At 43.6% G+C, this 17,023-nt stretch overlaps 1 protein-coding gene across 23 annotated transcripts in view; it reads left to right on the top strand.

Moving 5' to 3' along the window:
• Positions 1 to 14,715, top strand: part of LOC110530389 (collagen alpha-1(XV) chain) — a 42,550-nt gene extending 27,835 nt beyond the window's left edge. For 2 of the 23 annotated variants that reach the window (XM_090183136.1, XM_021613390.3), the window contains 40 exons: positions 28 to 120; positions 891 to 1,014; positions 1,495 to 1,535; positions 1,666 to 1,854; positions 1,978 to 2,004; positions 2,111 to 2,173; positions 2,255 to 2,323; positions 2,404 to 2,463; positions 3,267 to 3,416; positions 3,635 to 3,730; positions 4,502 to 4,555; positions 4,679 to 4,714; positions 4,895 to 5,023; positions 5,131 to 5,190; positions 5,302 to 5,337; positions 5,432 to 5,473; positions 5,563 to 5,625; positions 5,753 to 5,788; positions 5,996 to 6,079; positions 6,344 to 6,409; positions 6,975 to 7,010; positions 8,079 to 8,141; positions 8,290 to 8,379; positions 8,476 to 8,511; positions 8,662 to 8,715; positions 8,818 to 8,874; positions 8,991 to 9,050; positions 9,381 to 9,422; positions 10,333 to 10,360; positions 10,540 to 10,614; positions 10,776 to 10,801; positions 10,945 to 11,043; positions 11,193 to 11,337; positions 11,486 to 11,550; positions 11,742 to 11,870; positions 12,005 to 12,109; positions 12,217 to 12,285; positions 12,400 to 12,597; positions 13,130 to 13,245; positions 13,413 to 14,715. In XM_090183136.1, the coding sequence (XP_090039262.1) occupies positions 28 to 120; positions 891 to 1,014; positions 1,495 to 1,535; positions 1,666 to 1,854; positions 1,978 to 2,004; positions 2,111 to 2,173; positions 2,255 to 2,323; positions 2,404 to 2,463; positions 3,267 to 3,416; positions 3,635 to 3,730; positions 4,502 to 4,555; positions 4,679 to 4,714; positions 4,895 to 5,023; positions 5,131 to 5,190; positions 5,302 to 5,337; positions 5,432 to 5,473; positions 5,563 to 5,625; positions 5,753 to 5,788; positions 5,996 to 6,079; positions 6,344 to 6,409; positions 6,975 to 7,010; positions 8,079 to 8,141; positions 8,290 to 8,379; positions 8,476 to 8,511; positions 8,662 to 8,715; positions 8,818 to 8,874; positions 8,991 to 9,050; positions 9,381 to 9,422; positions 10,333 to 10,360; positions 10,540 to 10,614; positions 10,776 to 10,801; positions 10,945 to 11,043; positions 11,193 to 11,337; positions 11,486 to 11,550; positions 11,742 to 11,870; positions 12,005 to 12,109; positions 12,217 to 12,285; positions 12,400 to 12,597; positions 13,130 to 13,245; positions 13,413 to 13,629 (3,228 nt within the window). In that variant the 3' untranslated portion in view covers positions 13,630 to 14,715. Of the gene's footprint in view, positions 1 to 27; positions 121 to 890; positions 1,024 to 1,494; positions 1,536 to 1,665; positions 1,855 to 1,977; positions 2,005 to 2,110; positions 2,174 to 2,254; positions 2,324 to 2,403; positions 2,464 to 3,266; positions 3,417 to 3,634; positions 3,731 to 4,501; positions 4,556 to 4,678; positions 4,715 to 4,894; positions 5,024 to 5,130; positions 5,191 to 5,301; positions 5,338 to 5,431; positions 5,474 to 5,562; positions 5,626 to 5,752; positions 5,789 to 5,995; positions 6,080 to 6,343; positions 6,410 to 6,974; positions 7,011 to 8,078; positions 8,142 to 8,289; positions 8,380 to 8,475; positions 8,512 to 8,661; positions 8,716 to 8,817; positions 8,875 to 8,990; positions 9,051 to 9,380; positions 9,423 to 10,332; positions 10,361 to 10,539; positions 10,615 to 10,775; positions 10,802 to 10,944; positions 11,044 to 11,192; positions 11,338 to 11,485; positions 11,551 to 11,741; positions 11,871 to 12,004; positions 12,110 to 12,216; positions 12,286 to 12,399; positions 12,598 to 13,129; positions 13,246 to 13,412 lie in introns of all 23 variants that reach the window. The other 21 variants (XM_021613394.3, XM_021613389.3, XM_090183140.1 and 18 more) reach the window with 14 other exon arrangements.
• Positions 14,716 to 17,023: the final 2,308 nt, after the last annotated feature.

Genomic DNA, 17,023 nt, shown 5'->3' with positions numbered 1-17,023 from the left:
TGTGTGGTAATGTCTCCTGTATTCCAGGCTTCTGGGGATGGGAGTGGGGATGACACGTTGCATGACCGTGAAACAGATGACAAGTTGATGAACATGGAACGAAAAAAGGAAACAGCACAGGTAAGTAAAAGTGGGAGGTGTGAGCACGGGGTGTAAGAGAGGAATGTGTTCGGTGAAACAGAATGTCAGCAGACGTTGGGTGAGCGTTGGTGAGACAAGGAACGTCCGCACAGCTAAGATTGGCTTGGGCACAAGGCACATTGTTGTCTGAGCAACACTCCCTGATAGACTTCATTGGACGTCTCTTACATGTAGCAGAACAGCTTTTCTGTATCATCAGTTGAAATTTGTCCTGGTACAAAACACAAGTATGTAAAAGTGAACACTGGGGGATATATTCAAGTTCAAGTAAGAAGATTCAGTACCTCCATCTCTACCCAGAGATAAGTCTCTACACTGGCCTTTCATGTGTGTTATGGCTATGGGTAGCAGTGGTTGTTTATGTACCTAGTGAACACCCCTTGGTTGTTGTCCGTTTCTCTTCCTTTGCTGGATTGCTCCAGATTCTGGCTGTGTGTTTGCTAAATTCACTTTCATCCTCCTATCACTAGCCGTGTAACACACTGTACTTGTCATCTCACTCTGCCCCTAAATAAACGCACAATCTGCCCTGACCCCAATTCCTACAAATAAATATATTACATAAGCTGCCTGTTCTTATTTGAATCTTGTCCAGATGTTTTAATTAGCTAGATATTTCATTGGACAATTGGACAATTATAATTTATTTCAAATAAATTTGACATTGTTTTATCAGTTTACTTACTGTTCATTCCTGCTTCCCTCCCTCTTTTTACAATATCTCCCTCCCTGATTTTCTTTCCCTCCAGCCAGAGGACATGCTAAGCGTGCCAGTGCGAGCTCCACCCACAGAGTCTCCAGAGTTGGAGCTAGATGAGTACACTGTTCACCTGACCCCCACAAACAAAGCACATCAGGAGATGCTGCTCGAAGGTGGGGAAGGCAGGTTCACCATACTCTGATCTTAACCAATCATGTCATGGCATTACAGGGCACTTTCAAATAACTTGATTGGCAAGCTTGATTTAACTCACCTGGTGACTGTAAATTATTAGATTTTCCCTTTGCATTGATCAATCTTATTTGTCTCTCATTGGCTATTCTAGTTTTTTTTAAAGGTTACATTTATTTAACTAGACAAGTCAGTTAAGACAATGTTTATTTTTTTCAATAACAGCCTAGGAACAGTGGGTTAACTGTGGCACAATAACAGATTATTACCTTGTCAGCTCAGGATTCGATCTTGCAACCTTTCAGTTACTAGTCCAACGCTCTAACCACTAGGCTACCTGCCACCCCAGGTAGTCTAGTGGCTAGAGCGTTTGTTGTTTGAAAATATCAAATATCCCTCAATGGTTAGCATTAATTGAAGCCTCATTGGTGAATCCTATTGGTGTCGCTTTTTCCTCTCAGGACCCCACCAAACAGAGGAGCCAGGGGAGAGGTCAGGGGATGTAAGTAATAGCTAAGATTATTACAAGTAACGTGCCTCAAACCCTGATCTGCTTTAAATGCTTAAGTTATTCAGCTTAAGTTATTCAGTATTTAATAGATTCTACACAATGTTCTCCTGCTGATCCTCAGGGCAGGCCTCTTAGCTACGGACAGAAAGGAGAGCGAGGAGAGCCTGGGCCTATGGGTCCTGCTGGCCCCCGTGGCCCCCCTGGCCCTTCCAATCCCTCTGAGGATAGGTCTGGACACGGCCAGCCAGGACCAAGGGGCCCTCAGGGGCCTTCAGGGGCCCCTGGGGTGCCAGGGAAGGACGGACAGCCTGTAAGCTTTACCTCATTATAATCTCCCATTACTCTGTGATACTAGTACATGTTTGATTATGTTTTCTATTATCTTTACTTGATAAGATTGAACAGATACATCTAAGGACTGTTCTCATTTCAGGGAAGCAAGGGTGAAGATGGAGACCCAGTGAGTACATCTGGTCTTGTGTCAAATGTGTATGGTTTTGTTATGTTATTATAGAAATATACTGTATGACCTATGATGTAAATATGACCTATGTTAATCCCCACAGGGACAAAGAGGACCTTATGGATTCCCAGGGTTGGCAGGAGAGGTTGGAGTCAAAGGAGATAAGGTACAATAATTACAACTAAATAATTATATATATTTGTGTATGAGATAGGCAGTTAGTCTTACCATGTTCTCTTCTGTACAGGGGGACACAGGAGTAGGCTTACCGGGGCCTCCAGGCCCTCCCGGACCACTCAAATCTCACAGTGTACCGGTGGGTGTCAGTGTAACATCCTGGAAACATTGGATTGAACTGGGGATTTGTTTAATTGCTTGTTTTCCTTTGAATTACAGTATGGAGAAGATGCACTCGGCTCTGGCTTTGGGGACCTTGACGATACAGAATTTATCAGAGTAAGAACATTCTTCTAATCTGTCATTCTGCTGTCAGTCTATCTTGTGAGCGGACCAAGTCATTTGGTGTCACTCTAAAGCGGAAAGGTGGAATAAACGAGTCAGGAGTAGGTTCTCTTGATTGAACACAGTTCTCTATTGAGAGATTTCTGTCAATACAAACACTCCAACACAATCAATGAGAGTCTCCCAAGGAACAACATACACATTCTTCTTTAGATGACACAGGAACACAAGAGACGATTATCTTTCAACTATAACAACAATCACAGATTTGTCACCGTCTTAATGGCTCTTCTTGGATAGCTCCCCTCTCTTGGTAGCCATTCTAGATAGTTTATCTTCTTCCCCTTTCCTGCTGGTTCCCTCCTCTCTCTTATAGGGGAAAGAGAATATGTCATTAGTACTGTCAGCTGTGCTTAATTGCTTCTGGTTACCTTGTCTCACATGCCTTGTTGGGCTACTATCAGTGAGCTCAGCCTGCCCTCTGGTGGTCCTTCCACAATCTGTTATGTTTTTTCTCTCTAATAAAACGTCTCTAGGATGAGTATTTGAGCCTCGTATTACCAGCCTGATCTCGCAAGCTCTCATAAATATGTTTCACTACATGGAATCACATATTTAAATAAACTTGCGATATCAGGCTGGTAGTAAGAGGCTAAGCATATTTACCTCTCTGTGTTAAATGTGTGCTATGGCATCCCATATCCAGCAGATAGGGGTGTTTCATCTGATCACATAGAGTTGAGACCACTCCACTATAGTGATGTGGTGATTTTAGTGAGGTGTCCTCTCTCTCCTAGGGTTCCCCTGGTCCTCCCGGCCCTCCAGGTCAACCTGGCCCGCCTGGTCCCACCCGTTTCTTCGAAGCCTCCGAGGGCTCATTCCCTGGACAACCAGGTTCTCCAGGGCCACCTGGCAGAGACGGCCTTGTTGGGAAACCTGGACCACCGGTGAGATCTCTCTCTGTCCCACGTTATCCTTATTAAGATCCATTATGGATGGTTCCCCGTTTCCACCGGTTACCAACTGTTGATGTTCCCACTTTTGTTTTGTATTGTAAATGTTATTTTATAGTCTATATGTGTATGCATGCATTGTAGCTGACAGTGGTTTCCTCTCTACTCTCTGTTGTTATTGACCTGGCTGTCCCTGGCCTTTATTGTTTCAGGTGATTGAGGATTGGTTTAGTGGTTCTGGTTCGGGCTCTGCATTTGGCTCTGAGTTTGGCTCAGGGTTGTTCGGCTCTGGGCTTGGGTCTGGCGAGGTATTGCCCTGGTTCCGTTACTGAACCAGTAGGCTTGAAAAGGAAGACTGTACTCTCCAACCATGTTTTCTAACAGCCTGGCCCATTTAACTTACTGTGTGTGTGTGTGTGTGTGTGTGTGTGTGTGTGTGTGTGTGCGCGCGCGCTTATTGGCTTCTGCTTATAGTTGTTTACCCATCTATGAAACCATCAAGGCTCTATGCTCATCCCCCATCCTCTCATTAAATGAGAAACAACCCAGGTTTGACTTTAACTGCCTTGATGGACATTGAGCTTGAGCTACAGTATGTGTTTCATACATCAAACATGGTCCAGCTACATTGGAGAGAACCTTCCTTTTTATATAAGTCTGTTGCGTGCGTGCTTTCACTAACTGCATTGATGGAGCTTGCACTTTTATTTTTTACAGTCGATGAGCCATGTTGTTCCTTCAGGAATGGCAAAGGGAAAATGGTGGCACCGGCTGGCTAAGATGTATTAAAAATGTTGTTCAACCTATTGAGAAAGTAGAATATCATATTTTATGATGAAAAGTAACTAATTCTGTTGGATTAAAGTAATTGAAAAAATAATCTCATCATGAATAATTATGAGAAACCTTTTAAATGACTTGGAAGTTATCTTTGCAATGGTACATATGGTAGATACTATGACACTAAGAAAAGCAAGACAGTCTTGGTCATGGTTGACTAGTCACTTGTGTGACCTTTATGTGTAGGAGATTCAGAGAGCGACGGTTGTGACATCACATCTCTCTGCTGTTGATTTAAGGGTCCTACTGGTCTGGATGGGGATGCTGGGTTGACAGGGCCTACAGGTCTGAAGGTAAGATGACAGTAACTCAGGAGGCTATTGTTTGTATTTTACAAGGGAAATTAGCTGGCTAGATCCCATATTACCATGTCCATTGCAAATGCTTGCTCAAATCTATCTATTTTCCTCACATAGGGTGAACAAGGACTAGCTGGACCAAACGGACCAATGGTATTTTAACCATCTGACAACTCAGTTATCAATTATAAAATGCATAAATCAACCAATGAGAGCTTTGTTCCTAATCATGCTGTTGACATGCAGAAGCATCTACTTTAGGTGTTGTCATTTTAAGTCAAAACTATACTTTGTTCTTCATAGTCAGTTAAATGGGTCTGTTCTTCCTCGCAGGGTGTATCAGGTGACCCAGGGCTGACAGGAGCTACAGGACCGATGGGACCAGAGGGGAAGACGGGCGACCCTGGACCTCGGGGGCTGCCTGGCCCCCCCGGACCCCCAGGAGGAGGATTTTTTGTCGAGGTGCTGTTTTGTTGATTTTACTGTTGAGTCAGTTTCCCATCATACTGTTGTCTTGTTTTGTCTCTATTAATTCTGAATGCAATAATGTTGTGTGTTGGTGCTTGCAGGATGTGGAGGGGTCTGGGAAGAATGACATGGTCCTTGGCACAGAACTCAAAGGCCCTCAGGTGATTGAGATTGGTATATGTGTGTGTCTCCTGTAGTTTTGAAGTCATTTTACATTGTATTTCACCTTGAGATCCATGGGAATAACTGTTGTTATCTACTCTCTTCTGTAGGGACCTCCTGGTCTCCCTGGCCCTGCAGGACCAAAGGTAGGATTACAAACGAGGAAAATAACTAGGCTGTGGAAAAAACTAGGTTCACATGGAAATCTGATCAGTTTTATATCCTGTCTGTTTTCTACAGGGTGAAGATGGGAAGGATGGGGCTCCTGGGTTGTCAGTGAAGGTTGGTTGCATCTCTCTTACACCATCTTCTACAATATTATTAGTGGACATTGGTGGATGTGTCTTCACCTTTGTTCTGTCTCTTTTCAGGGTGAGCCTGGTGCTTCTGGACCTGAGGGACTCCAAGGGCTAGCTGGGTTACCAGGCGCCAGGGTCAGTATTGAACCAGAAAGTATAGCATCATCTGCAGTAACCATGAATTTAAAGTTTGTAGCTAGCTAAACCTCAACTACTACCTGTCTAATATTTTTAACTGTGTTGTGTGTGCTTGTCTCTGCAGGGATTGAAAGGAGACAAAGGTGATCCAGGACCAAAGGTATGTTAGTGTTAGACAGCAGAACGACTCCAAACTAACCCTGATGTGGGCTGTTCTTCTGTTCATCATATGTTCATCATATAATACTTGTGGTTGTATCAAAGCCTGTTACAACATTATAGACCATCTTTGGTTGTGTCATTCAAATGGCTTGTTGAGTTCATGGGGGTTCTTTGTCCTAACTCTCCTGTGTGCGGTGTCTTACAGGGGGAGTGTGGTCCTGATGGACACAATGTACCTGGTCCTCCTGGTCCTCCCGGCCCTCCAGGACCAATTATCAATCTGCAGGAGGTACGTCCACCCCACACACCTCTCATCCCCTGTCTGAGTGCTGTTTCACAAATCACACACACACATTGAACAGGAATAGAGCTGTTGTCGTTTATTAAGGGTTATTAACTTCATGAGCATTCATAACAGGAAGTAACTTGAGTTGCCTGTCACCATCCACATGGTTTTAATATATTCATAGTTTGTACAGTATGTAAAGCTTACAGCTAGTATAGCTACATTAGATTTGCTACTGTAATCAATATGTCATATGTTTATCCTCAGCTCCTCCTGAACAATACAGAGGGCATGTTTAACATCACTGAGATACGTGGGCCCCCTGGCCCAATGGTAAGTAGCACAATGTTAATTTGATGTATTTCTGAAACTCGCCCATTATATTTAAATGGCAATATCCATTATGCTTTACATGAAATAGTCTGGATGCTGGAGCATGGCACATATCAATATGCCTCAGGGCAGTTTGCATTTATTGCTATTTCATGCATGGGCAATGATGCTAATTATTCATTCACATCTGTCATGTATGAAGCCAGAATGGCCTGTTTTCAATTGCCATGCCTATTTACTAGAGATACTCAGCTAAGGGTCAACCTAACCACCCAAACAACCATAATGCATACTTGATCCATAACACAGGCTACTTATACAATGCATATGCTTCGCCTACTTACATAATGCATACACATACACTTAACTATGATGTTATCAGTTTTAAAAGCTTGTTCTTACATTACAGCCTTGGAAATGTTTCTGCTGTATTTTGTGAGATGGATGCTATCATGCTAGTATATTCTGCAAAGACGCTGCATGCTACTTTATTATTGCATGTGATTGACAGCTATGCTGACCCAGTCCTGCTGCCTGCCTGTGTGTGTTTTGTTGCATGTCACAGGGCCCTGAAGGCGAGCCTGGCAGAGCAGGATTCCCTGTAAGAGCAACTCCATACTTAATATGTGATTACTGGGTTGTTCCACGAAAAGAGTGCCCTTTCTTTGATATTTTAAGTAAAAATTGTGCACTAATATTGCATTTTAAAAGTCTGTGCTGTTTAATATGGACCACATGGAGAATTCAATAAATCTGTTTTTTTTATATGAATAAAGTCTTGCTGAAGTGCCAATATTCAGCATTTTGACATGTCCCTCCATCAACCCTGTAACCCACTTAATCCCAAAACGTCCAAGTTTCACCTGCATTGTAAAACCCTAGTTATTTTGTTGCTTTGACAAAGTCATTTCTGATGATTATTATTTATTTGATGTGACAAGTGATTCATTTACAGTACGTCTGTCCCTCAAGGTCAAAGCTGTTACGTGAACTGAACTCGTAATATGGTGAAACAGTTTTTTTTTCAAAAGAAACATTGAACATCTAATATTCAAATCATAGAGTAAAAGCAGGTGAGCTGGTTCTACTATTTTTGGCAATTTTCTGGTGTTTTGTGGTGGAAAACTGAGTGGGTCGAGCATAACATGATTTAACAATTAGATTTTTGGGGTGAAGCTTGCATTCAATTGCCAATCCCTGCTGCACACAACAAGCTTCCATTCCCCCTGTCACAATGCGATTTATGGCTGCTTTAAGAAGAAATCGTCAACGGTCAACCCTGTTACTTTATTTTTTATTAACCTCTTAAGATGGGAAAACATGTTTTTTATGAAATTAGACATGTGGTCTTTATGACAGAATGTTCAAATTAGGTGAAATCAAAAAAATAATTTGACCAAGGTACACTTCTCAAAAGGCACCGAATTAGTGGAACAACCCAACCCCATATATAACATTCAGGATGGATTGTATATTTATGTACTACTGTAAATACCATGCTGATTTAATTTTGTCTTTGCTTCCATGGGAAGGAATTGGGTAGGTTCCTTATCATAATGATGAGTCTGTAGTTCTGAATATAACATATTTTGACTCAGCCACTATAAGTAAATATGCTCTAATATGCTTATCTTCTCTGTCCATAATTATTATTGTGGTCTTTGCCCAGGGCCCAAGAGGACCAAAGGGTGACAGTGGGCTTCCTGGTTTTCAAGGTCCACCAGGAATGAAGGTAAGGATCAGAAGCTCTGTTAATGTTTACTGTCCCTCCATGCCAGATAAGTACTACTTCATGGATCTTACATCAGATAGGACTTTAACAACCTAACCAAGACCTGATGATCATGTCTATGTGTCTGCTATGTATTTCCTCCTCATAGGGTGCGAAAGGGGAAGCTGGTGTCACTATCGCTGCCGATGGAACTGTGTTGACAAGTGTCAGGGGGCCTCGGGGACCAAAAGGAATCAAGGTGACTCCTCTCTCTACCTCTAGGGTTAAAGGTCACTGTATGGTAGTGGTTTTCTGATGATTAGGTGCTCTGACCATGTCGGTGTGCTTTTCACAGGGTGAGCGTGGCTTCCCTGGAGCTTATGGTGTCATGGTAAGTCAATGATGCCTTGTAAAAGCATAAAATAATGCTCTATAGAAATGTACACTTGTATTATACATATTGGTATCTGTAACAACTGTAAACATCTACTGTCTAGTAGTGGGTGAACGTGAAATTATAGAAAAGCATGTTATTTTTCAGGGACCAATTGGACCAACTGGACAAAAGGGAGAATACGGGTTCCCTGGTCGACCGGTCAGTGCTTTTTGTCAACCCTCTGCTGTTTTAATTTGGTTGAGTAAAAGATGAGTCAATGTAACTTTCCCTGTTTAAGTGTTGGCCTTCTTACCTCCGCAGGGGCGACCTGGAATGGCAGGGAAGAAGGGAGACCAGGGAGATGCCATTGGTCAACCAGTAAGAATCGCCATCTTAAAACATGATTTTATGCGAGTACAGTACAATCAACTAAGTGACAGAAAAGTGAGGTGTCATTGACTGTGATTGATTGATCTGTGTGATTGTGTTTGTAGGGACTTCCTGGTCCTCCTGGCCCTCCCGGACCCCCAGGACCAGTAACAGGGCTCAATGGAGTAAGTACAGTATGCCTGTATAAGTACACATTGATGTCATTGCTGTATAAGTACACATTGATGTCATTGCTGTATAAGTACACATTGATGTCATTGCTGTTTCTCTACTATAATTAGTATGCGCTATGGAAGAGATTGGTCCTTTGATTTAGTAGCAATGTTCATATAGAAGCAACAAGACACACCGGAGACAAACAAAACAGAACAACAAAATGGTAGTTTGTCTCCAGTAATGATCTAATGTCAACACATGAAGAACTCGCTTTCATTGGATATCCAGATGTCGTCAATATCAATGCTGATGTCATAATTTTCCTCTGAATCTTAAAGACAGTTTTTCCGGTCCGTCCCAGACCGTTCTGCAAAACACCAGTAAGTTTGTGTTTGAGCCCCTTTAAGGCTCTTTGGGTGTGGCGGCGCATGTAAGTCCGTGGGCTCTTACCCCTAACAGGCAGCCCCTCCCTTCCCTCCCCTCCTGTCTGCAGCCGTGCTGTCTCCCTCCGTGTTTCCTGGGTTTGTGGTGGTCCTCACGATAGCATAAAGCTGGCTCCTGCTTCTCCGCAGGTCAGAAGGTCATGTGACATCATAGTCACTTTACATATATTTATATATCTCAACCACACTAACTAGCCATATTGACTTCAATACATACATTTTAGAATCTATGAAGAAGAAAAAAATCAATTTTCTGCCTGCTTTATGCTGACGGTGTAAAAATTCCCCTCGAGTGTTCTTGTTCCTTAACTCTGAGCCCTGGTTTGGCGGGGTGGAAGGTTTCTACCCCCGGCATGTTGCTGTTGCATGTGGTTTTATCTGTTGTTGTTTTTTAGCTTTACAGTGCTAAAATGTTAAGGCTAACTCCTGTGATTCAAGGTGACCAACCAAAATAAGAACATTAAACCGAGTTCCTTACTACCTCTTGCCATCCTTGTCCTCATTCTATGTTTAACTTTTGTGTGCAAGGCTGGCATGGATGTTTGGATGCCAATTAGGCTGGCATGGATGTTTGGATGCCAATTAGGCTGGCATGGATGTTTGGATGCCAATTAGGCTGGCATGGATGTTTGGATGTAATTACAAATCTCTCTCCTATAACATGTCTTTTGATTTTCAGACATTTTTGAATGGCCATCTTGACTGAAACAAAACAACTATACCTGTTGTGTATAGGATGTAAAGCTGTTTTATTGTTGATTATTTGGTGGTGGATCTGGTTGTGGGTATAATTTCATATTTTAACCGTGAAATCCTTCCACAATAACCATACCATTTTGACTTGTAGGTTAATGGCAGCAAAGGGTCGTCACAAGGTAAGTCATCAGATATTCCATTGTGCGCAAGGCATACATTATACTCTTGTGAAAATGAATCTGAGCATACAGGGTGATCATCATAACCGTATGATCACTAGTCTATGGACAAATATTTTCAACATATACATACAGATGAGCTCAGTGGTCTCATACACCTGTACTGTATTTCTGTGAAGGTGGCAGGAGAAGAAACGGAGGTGCTAAAGGGGAAAAGGGAGATGTTGGACTTCCTGGAATGCCTGGAGAACCAGGTATGCATGTGCAGCCAGGGGTGCAGTTTCTCCTCCATTTAACTTGTTTGTTGGCAATAATCGCACTTGATTAGAACCGAAACTGTTTCCATGAGCGTCCTCAGACGTGTTTGCAACCGACATACAAGATGACATATAAGATGTGTGTTCTCCCTCATCAGATGATATTCTACCAGAAGGCTTTGTAGTGAGTATTTTACCTTAACTTCTTTGAAGAACATTTACCAGTTCAAAACTCACTGTATAAGTAGTGGAAATGTATGTTATGTAAATCTTATGCATGTGATAATACATTAACAGTCTGATTCAACCAAACTGTTTGTTCCTCAGGGAGAAAAAGGAGACATGGGCTATGAAGGAATGAAAGGAGACCAGGGTGAACCTGGGTTGCCTGGCCCTCCAGGTCTTCCTGGGAGATCAGGCCTTGTGGTGAGTAATTCCAGGCTCAAAATACTCAAAAGTACAGTATACATTTTACAAACTATAGTCAATGTAAATACATGATACACCTATTACTTAGACATTTCAGTAATGGTCAGAGACACTGTCAAATGTACATTTTGTATATGCTTATGTAGGGGCCAAAAGGTGAGTCCGTCATTGGCACCGTTGGTCATCCTGGAGCTCCTGGTGAACCAGGGGTTCTTGGCATTGGACGACCAGGCTCTCGGGGGCCCCCTGGCCCTGCCGGACCCCCTGGACCACCCCCTGTCTATGGTTCAGGTAACTGTGCATGGTGTGCTCGCTAAAATACATCTTAAACTTAGCGTTGCTGTCAAGTTCCATATGTATGCATTTGAAAAGCACAAATGTATGTTTAGTCGACCTACAGTACACTGCGATACCTTTGTATGACTGTTCTATTTTTCAGCTGTGAGTATTCCCGGCCCACCTGGGCCTCCCGGTCCTCCTGGGATTACTGGCTATGAAAACCCGGTAAGGCAACCAGTAGGGTACTTCCTTATATACTCACCAAGTCAACATAAAGAAATGTGTGTATGTGTTTACCGACTTGTGTGTGTGGGTTTGCGTGTGCACTAGTTCTCACATTGTCACCATGGATTGGCTTGAGCAGCGTTGTCTATGTCCAGAGGATTCAGTGTGAACTTCCTCTCTTCTCGCACCAGGTGTCCACATACAGGAACACCAACAGTTTGATAAGGGAGAGCCACCGTGCTGCAGAGGGCTCGATGGCATATGTCTCAGACAAGGGAGAACTCTACGTTAGAACTAGAGATGGCTGGCGCAAGGTTCAGGTACTGCATGCCTTTACAGTCCCACAGTGATGTCTCCAGTTAATTAGAGCCTTTGATATGGCTAAATGTAGCAAAAAAATATAAAATGTGATGTTGCCTGTGCTTATTCAGTGTGGTGTGTCCTGTCTCCCCAGCTTGGTGAGCTCATCCTCGTCCCAGCAGAGAGCCCATCCTCTGCAGTGTCCCAGGCCCTGAGCAGACCAGGAGATCGCACCATACCCCACAGGCCACACAGCCAGGTACTGTGGTTACACTGCGCATTATATCTGCTCTCTTCAGTTTGTTATGAATATTTCATTTATGATTTCATTATTCATTCAGTGTCAATCTGCGCTTGTTTTTTTAGGAACTAGTTGGAACTAGCTACGTGCCCAACTATAATGTCCTACCTCATACAGTACACTCAGTACCAGCGGTAAGGTGGAATTTATACCTCTCAGTTGCGCATTTATACCTCTCAGTTGCAGTCACCGTGGACTAGCTTGAGCTGTTGGCAATGGTTACTTCCATTGACTTTTGCCCCCCTCAGCTGCACCTGGTGGCCCTGAATGCTCCGTTCTCTGGGGACATGCGTGGCATCCGGGGAGCAGACTTCCAGTGCTACCAGCAGGCCCGAGCCATGGGTCTCACTGCCACCTACAGAGCCTTCTTGTCCTCACACCTCCAGGACCTGGCCACCATCGTCAAGAAGGGAGACCGCTACAACATGCCCGTCATCAACCTCAAGGTACAGCTGTTGTCTCTTATGACAACTAAAACATAAACAATGGACTGATAGGTCCTGAGTTTTTTTGGTTATGATGCGGTTGTTGAAATTAAAGCGAAGCCAGTTCAGAAAGGGAAACCGAAAACCGGCTAGCTGATGCGTCAGCTGAGATTGCACCAATTAGATGCTAGTAACAATCACGCTTACCTTATTTGGCGGTCTATTTCATCTGACCGGTTCTGCTCACACATCCTGCTGCCGCTTGCTGCTAGTCTGCATATGCTTCTTTTGCTCCCACCACCCCAGCCTCCACATGTTAGATTCTGTTTTCCTGCTAGGGAATTGGTATAGCCATCCCTGCTTGTAGGTCATTTTAAATATTGATACTTTGCTTGCACAGTGAGCTACCCTGAAGGAGCAGAGCCTATATTACCAAGATTTGCATTATTCATTCTTTAATAAATAGTTAAATATATTTATACGTGGTGTTTCCTTTCTGAACTACAGGAAGTATGTGACTGTAAATGTGGCTTTAACCACATCTTTTCCACAGGGAGAGGTGATCTATAGCAGCTGGATGAACATATTCTCTGGGAACGGAGGCGTGTTTGACCCATCCATCCCCATCTACTCCTTTGAAGGACGGAACGTCATGACGGACCCTACTTGGTGAGTGACCAGCTTTGGCTGACCCCTTAAAACACACACAGAAAACAATCACAGATTGGGATATTTAGGTGAACACTGATGCAAGTCACTCTGGATAGGAGTGTCTGTAAATGTAAAATGGCATAGGTCTGTGTGTAACTCTCAGTGTGTGTTTTCTGTGAATGCAGGCCTCAGAAGCTGGTGTGGCATGGCTCCAGTACGGTGGGCATCCGTATGACCACTAACTACTGTGAGGCGTGGCGGGCGGGTGACATGGCGGTGACGGGCCAGGCTTCGCTCCTCCAGACAGGCAGACTTCTGGGCCAACACACCCGCAGCTGCTCCAACCATTTCATAGTGCTGTGTATCGAGAACAGCTACATTGACCACAGGAGGTCTAATTAACATCAACACACATACATCTAGTATACTCTCTCACAAACACACACACATACGTCTCCTATTAACATAGAGCAGCTATGTGCTGGACAACATGAGGCGCTATCACACACCACAGCACTCACATCTCTACCACAAAAAGACAGAGCAGCTTCATACTGACCACAGATGAAACTCCCTCTGTTCATTCACCTCTCAATATTAAACTCTCATCAACACAGCATCACTACATTGCACTGGTCACTAATGTATGTTTACTGTTTCTTTAAGAAAGGTGTAAATATAATGTAAATTACTTCCTGTCAAAAGCACTGCATCACTCCAATTCATTGTGTTTCAATTTGACTGAAGGAATGCCAAAGAACTGGTGATCAGCAACCAACCGACTAACCCACATTGTTTCTGCAGGAGTAGCCTTTAACACGGTTTATTTTTGTTGGTTTGCTCATTCGAGTCTTATTCTTAAGTGCCTAGTAGAGTAGTTTGCATAGAGACAGCAACCATTCTAACCTTTTGTGGTTTACTGTATCAGACCCCAAAACAAACAATATGATGAAATTAGGACGACTGATTTTTCTGTTTTCCGTGATAAAAAAGAATAATGAAATGCCAGGATCTATTCAGACAAGGGAACCATGTGTTGCTCCCTCAAGCCTTGAAGTCATTTAGATGCACTGAGTTTATTTGAATAGTTTGGGGTTTCCATATCCATGAAGGCTTTTTGTCTGTGAAAATTAAGGGTTTTTCTGTTGCGAGCGACTTTGTCTTAGTATTTAAGTTGAATTCTAAGTTTCGTATTTTATTTATACTGTAACAGCACATAATCTTAAAATGTGGCAGCACATAGGTTCACTTTGAAAATTAAATTGAACAAAATATATATATATATATATATATATATATGTTCAATCTGCCTGCGCTATCACCATGAAATAGTTGTTTTTGTACGGTATTCCACTAATTGACTTACTGTAGATGTACTTTAAACAAATCTATGATTGAGAACTAGATATTTGAATAGCTGTTACAGTGATTCAGAGAAACTATGTACTCATTGACTGGTGCTCAGTGAATAAATGTTTTTTTTTAAAAGTCTTGGCTATTAATTTAATGTGGAGCTTAATTTAATTTGTGTCAATAAATGCATTTACACCAAATGTGCACTAGATGGTAGCACACCATCTCGCTTTACCGATAGTGTTGTTGAAAGTGGGATTGGGACGTGAACCTCAAATAAAACACCTCAGCATAATTTGATATGAGCGCTGATACAGCTTTATAAATCTGGGTGGTGACATTTAAACATATTTCTGGTTTGTGGCTCAACGGGTTATCAAATCGGTCTTACTGGATGACTGACTAGGTGTTTCTTACATGTGCAATGATACAGTACCACCTCAGTGCAAATGGAAGACTTCTATGTTTCTGTTTTGAATTATTCATTGACCACAGTCATTTTATTATATAGACGTTCTTCTTGTGAACAGTGTTCTCTGAATGTGTCATTGTTTCCCTGAATCTAAAACTGCCACGCACTGATCTGTTTCACCTGTCTTTGATTGTCTCCACCCACCTCCAGGTGTCACTTGTTTTTCCCATTAGTCCCTGGGTATTTATTCAGGTGTTCCGTTTGTCTATTGCCAGTTTGTCTTGTCTGTCAAGTCAACCAGCGTGTTTTTCCGTGCTTCTGCTTTTTCTTATCTCTCTTTTACTAGTTCTCCCGGTTTTGACCCTTGCCTGCCTTGACTCTGAAGCAGCCTGCTTGACCATACTGCCTTGCATTGACCTCAAGCCTACCTGCCACTCTGTACCTCCTGGACTCTGACCGTGTTTATGATATTTTGCCTGTCCACGACCATTCTCTTGTCTGCCCATTGGGTTATAATAAATATCATAGACTCGAATCATCTGCCTCCCGTGTCTGCATCTGGGTCTCGCCCTGTGCCCTTATAGTATGAACTGGACATGACAGATCCAGCAGACTTGGATCAGCTCCGCCACGCTGTCTCCCTATAGGGAGCCACCATTGGGAGACATGAGGAGCTACTGCTAGACCTTTTGGAAGGGCTTCGCCACGACAAAGGGTTCAAGGCTATTATGGCGCAAATCAGGGAGTTAGCTCATAGACAGTCTGCCACCTCCGAGACACACCCCCCCCAAACACCCAGTGAGCTTTTCACTATTAGTGGTGGGTTTGAACAGCCTACCTCGGCTCCCCGAGAACCCCGCTTACCTCCTCCGGAGCGATATTCTAGGGATCCCGGAACCCAGGGTTTTCTTTCCTCATTTTTGAGCTGCAGCGATCTTCGTTCCCTTTGGATTGGTTGAAGATAGTGTATATTATTACGCTAATGTCGGGAAGGGCGCTCCCCTGGGCTACAGCAGTTTGGGAGCATCAATCCGCTATTTGTTGTGATTTGGAAGACTTCATGACAGAGGTGAGGAAGGTTTCCAATTCTCCGGTATCCGGGAGAGAGGTGGCCTGAACTACTTGAATTACGGCAAGACTTTCGCACGTTGGCCGCCGAGAGTGTCTGGAATCCGGAGTCCCTATTCGATACCTTCCTTCACGGATTATCAGAGGTGATAAAGATGAGCTAGCTGCTTGGGAGTTTCTGGTGGACCTCGATTCCCTCATCGCCCTCACCATTAGGATTGATGGATGTCTACGGGAACGCAGGAGTGCGAGGTCTGGCCTAGGTCACACTCATCCATTTGCTGCGGCTCGCTCACCTCCGAAGGAATCCGGAAGTCCCCAAAAGCTGTTTTTCCGAGAGGATCCGAGGCCACCCGAGCTCTCTTGAGAATCATCGATGACAGGTGAGTCGGATACACCGGAACCTATGCAACTGGGAAGAGAGATTATCGCCTAGGGAACGTTCACGCAGGCTAAGCTCTAATTGTTGTCCGTATTGTGGTGCTGTAGGGCATTACATAGCCACCTGCCCAGTGAAGAGACCTGAATCCTTAGTAGGTACAAGTACACTGGTGAGCCTGACTGGGAACCCTTTAATTCCCATTACCCAAACTCGATTTTTATGTGATCTTGCTGTGGGGAGACCAGCCTAAGTCTCTCCGGGTGCTCATTGACTCTGGTGCAGATGCGTTTCATGGACGCTACCCTTCTATCGGAACTAAGTATCTCTCCTCAACTCCTCTCCGTTCCCATGGATGCCAGGGCACTGGACGGCCACTCCATTGGAAGAGTTACACACAGCACAGTTCCCATTAATATGCGGATATCTGGAAACCACAGTGAGTCAATACAGCTTCTCATTGAGTCTCCACACATCACTATTGTTTTGGGCTTTTCTTGGCTCCAGAAGCACAACCCGGATATTGACTGGACCACGGGTTCAATCCTGAGTTGGAGCCCATTCTGCCATTCACATTGCCTGAA

Source organism: Oncorhynchus mykiss, chromosome 8 (assembly GCF_057628025.1).
Source record: "Oncorhynchus mykiss isolate SJ-2025 chromosome 8, ASM5762802v1, whole genome shotgun sequence".
Lineage (NCBI taxonomy): Eukaryota > Metazoa > Chordata > Actinopteri > Salmoniformes > Salmonidae > Oncorhynchus > Oncorhynchus mykiss.
The sequence above is the reverse complement of the archived record's forward strand: the minus strand, read 5'-3'. Positions and strand labels throughout refer to the sequence as shown.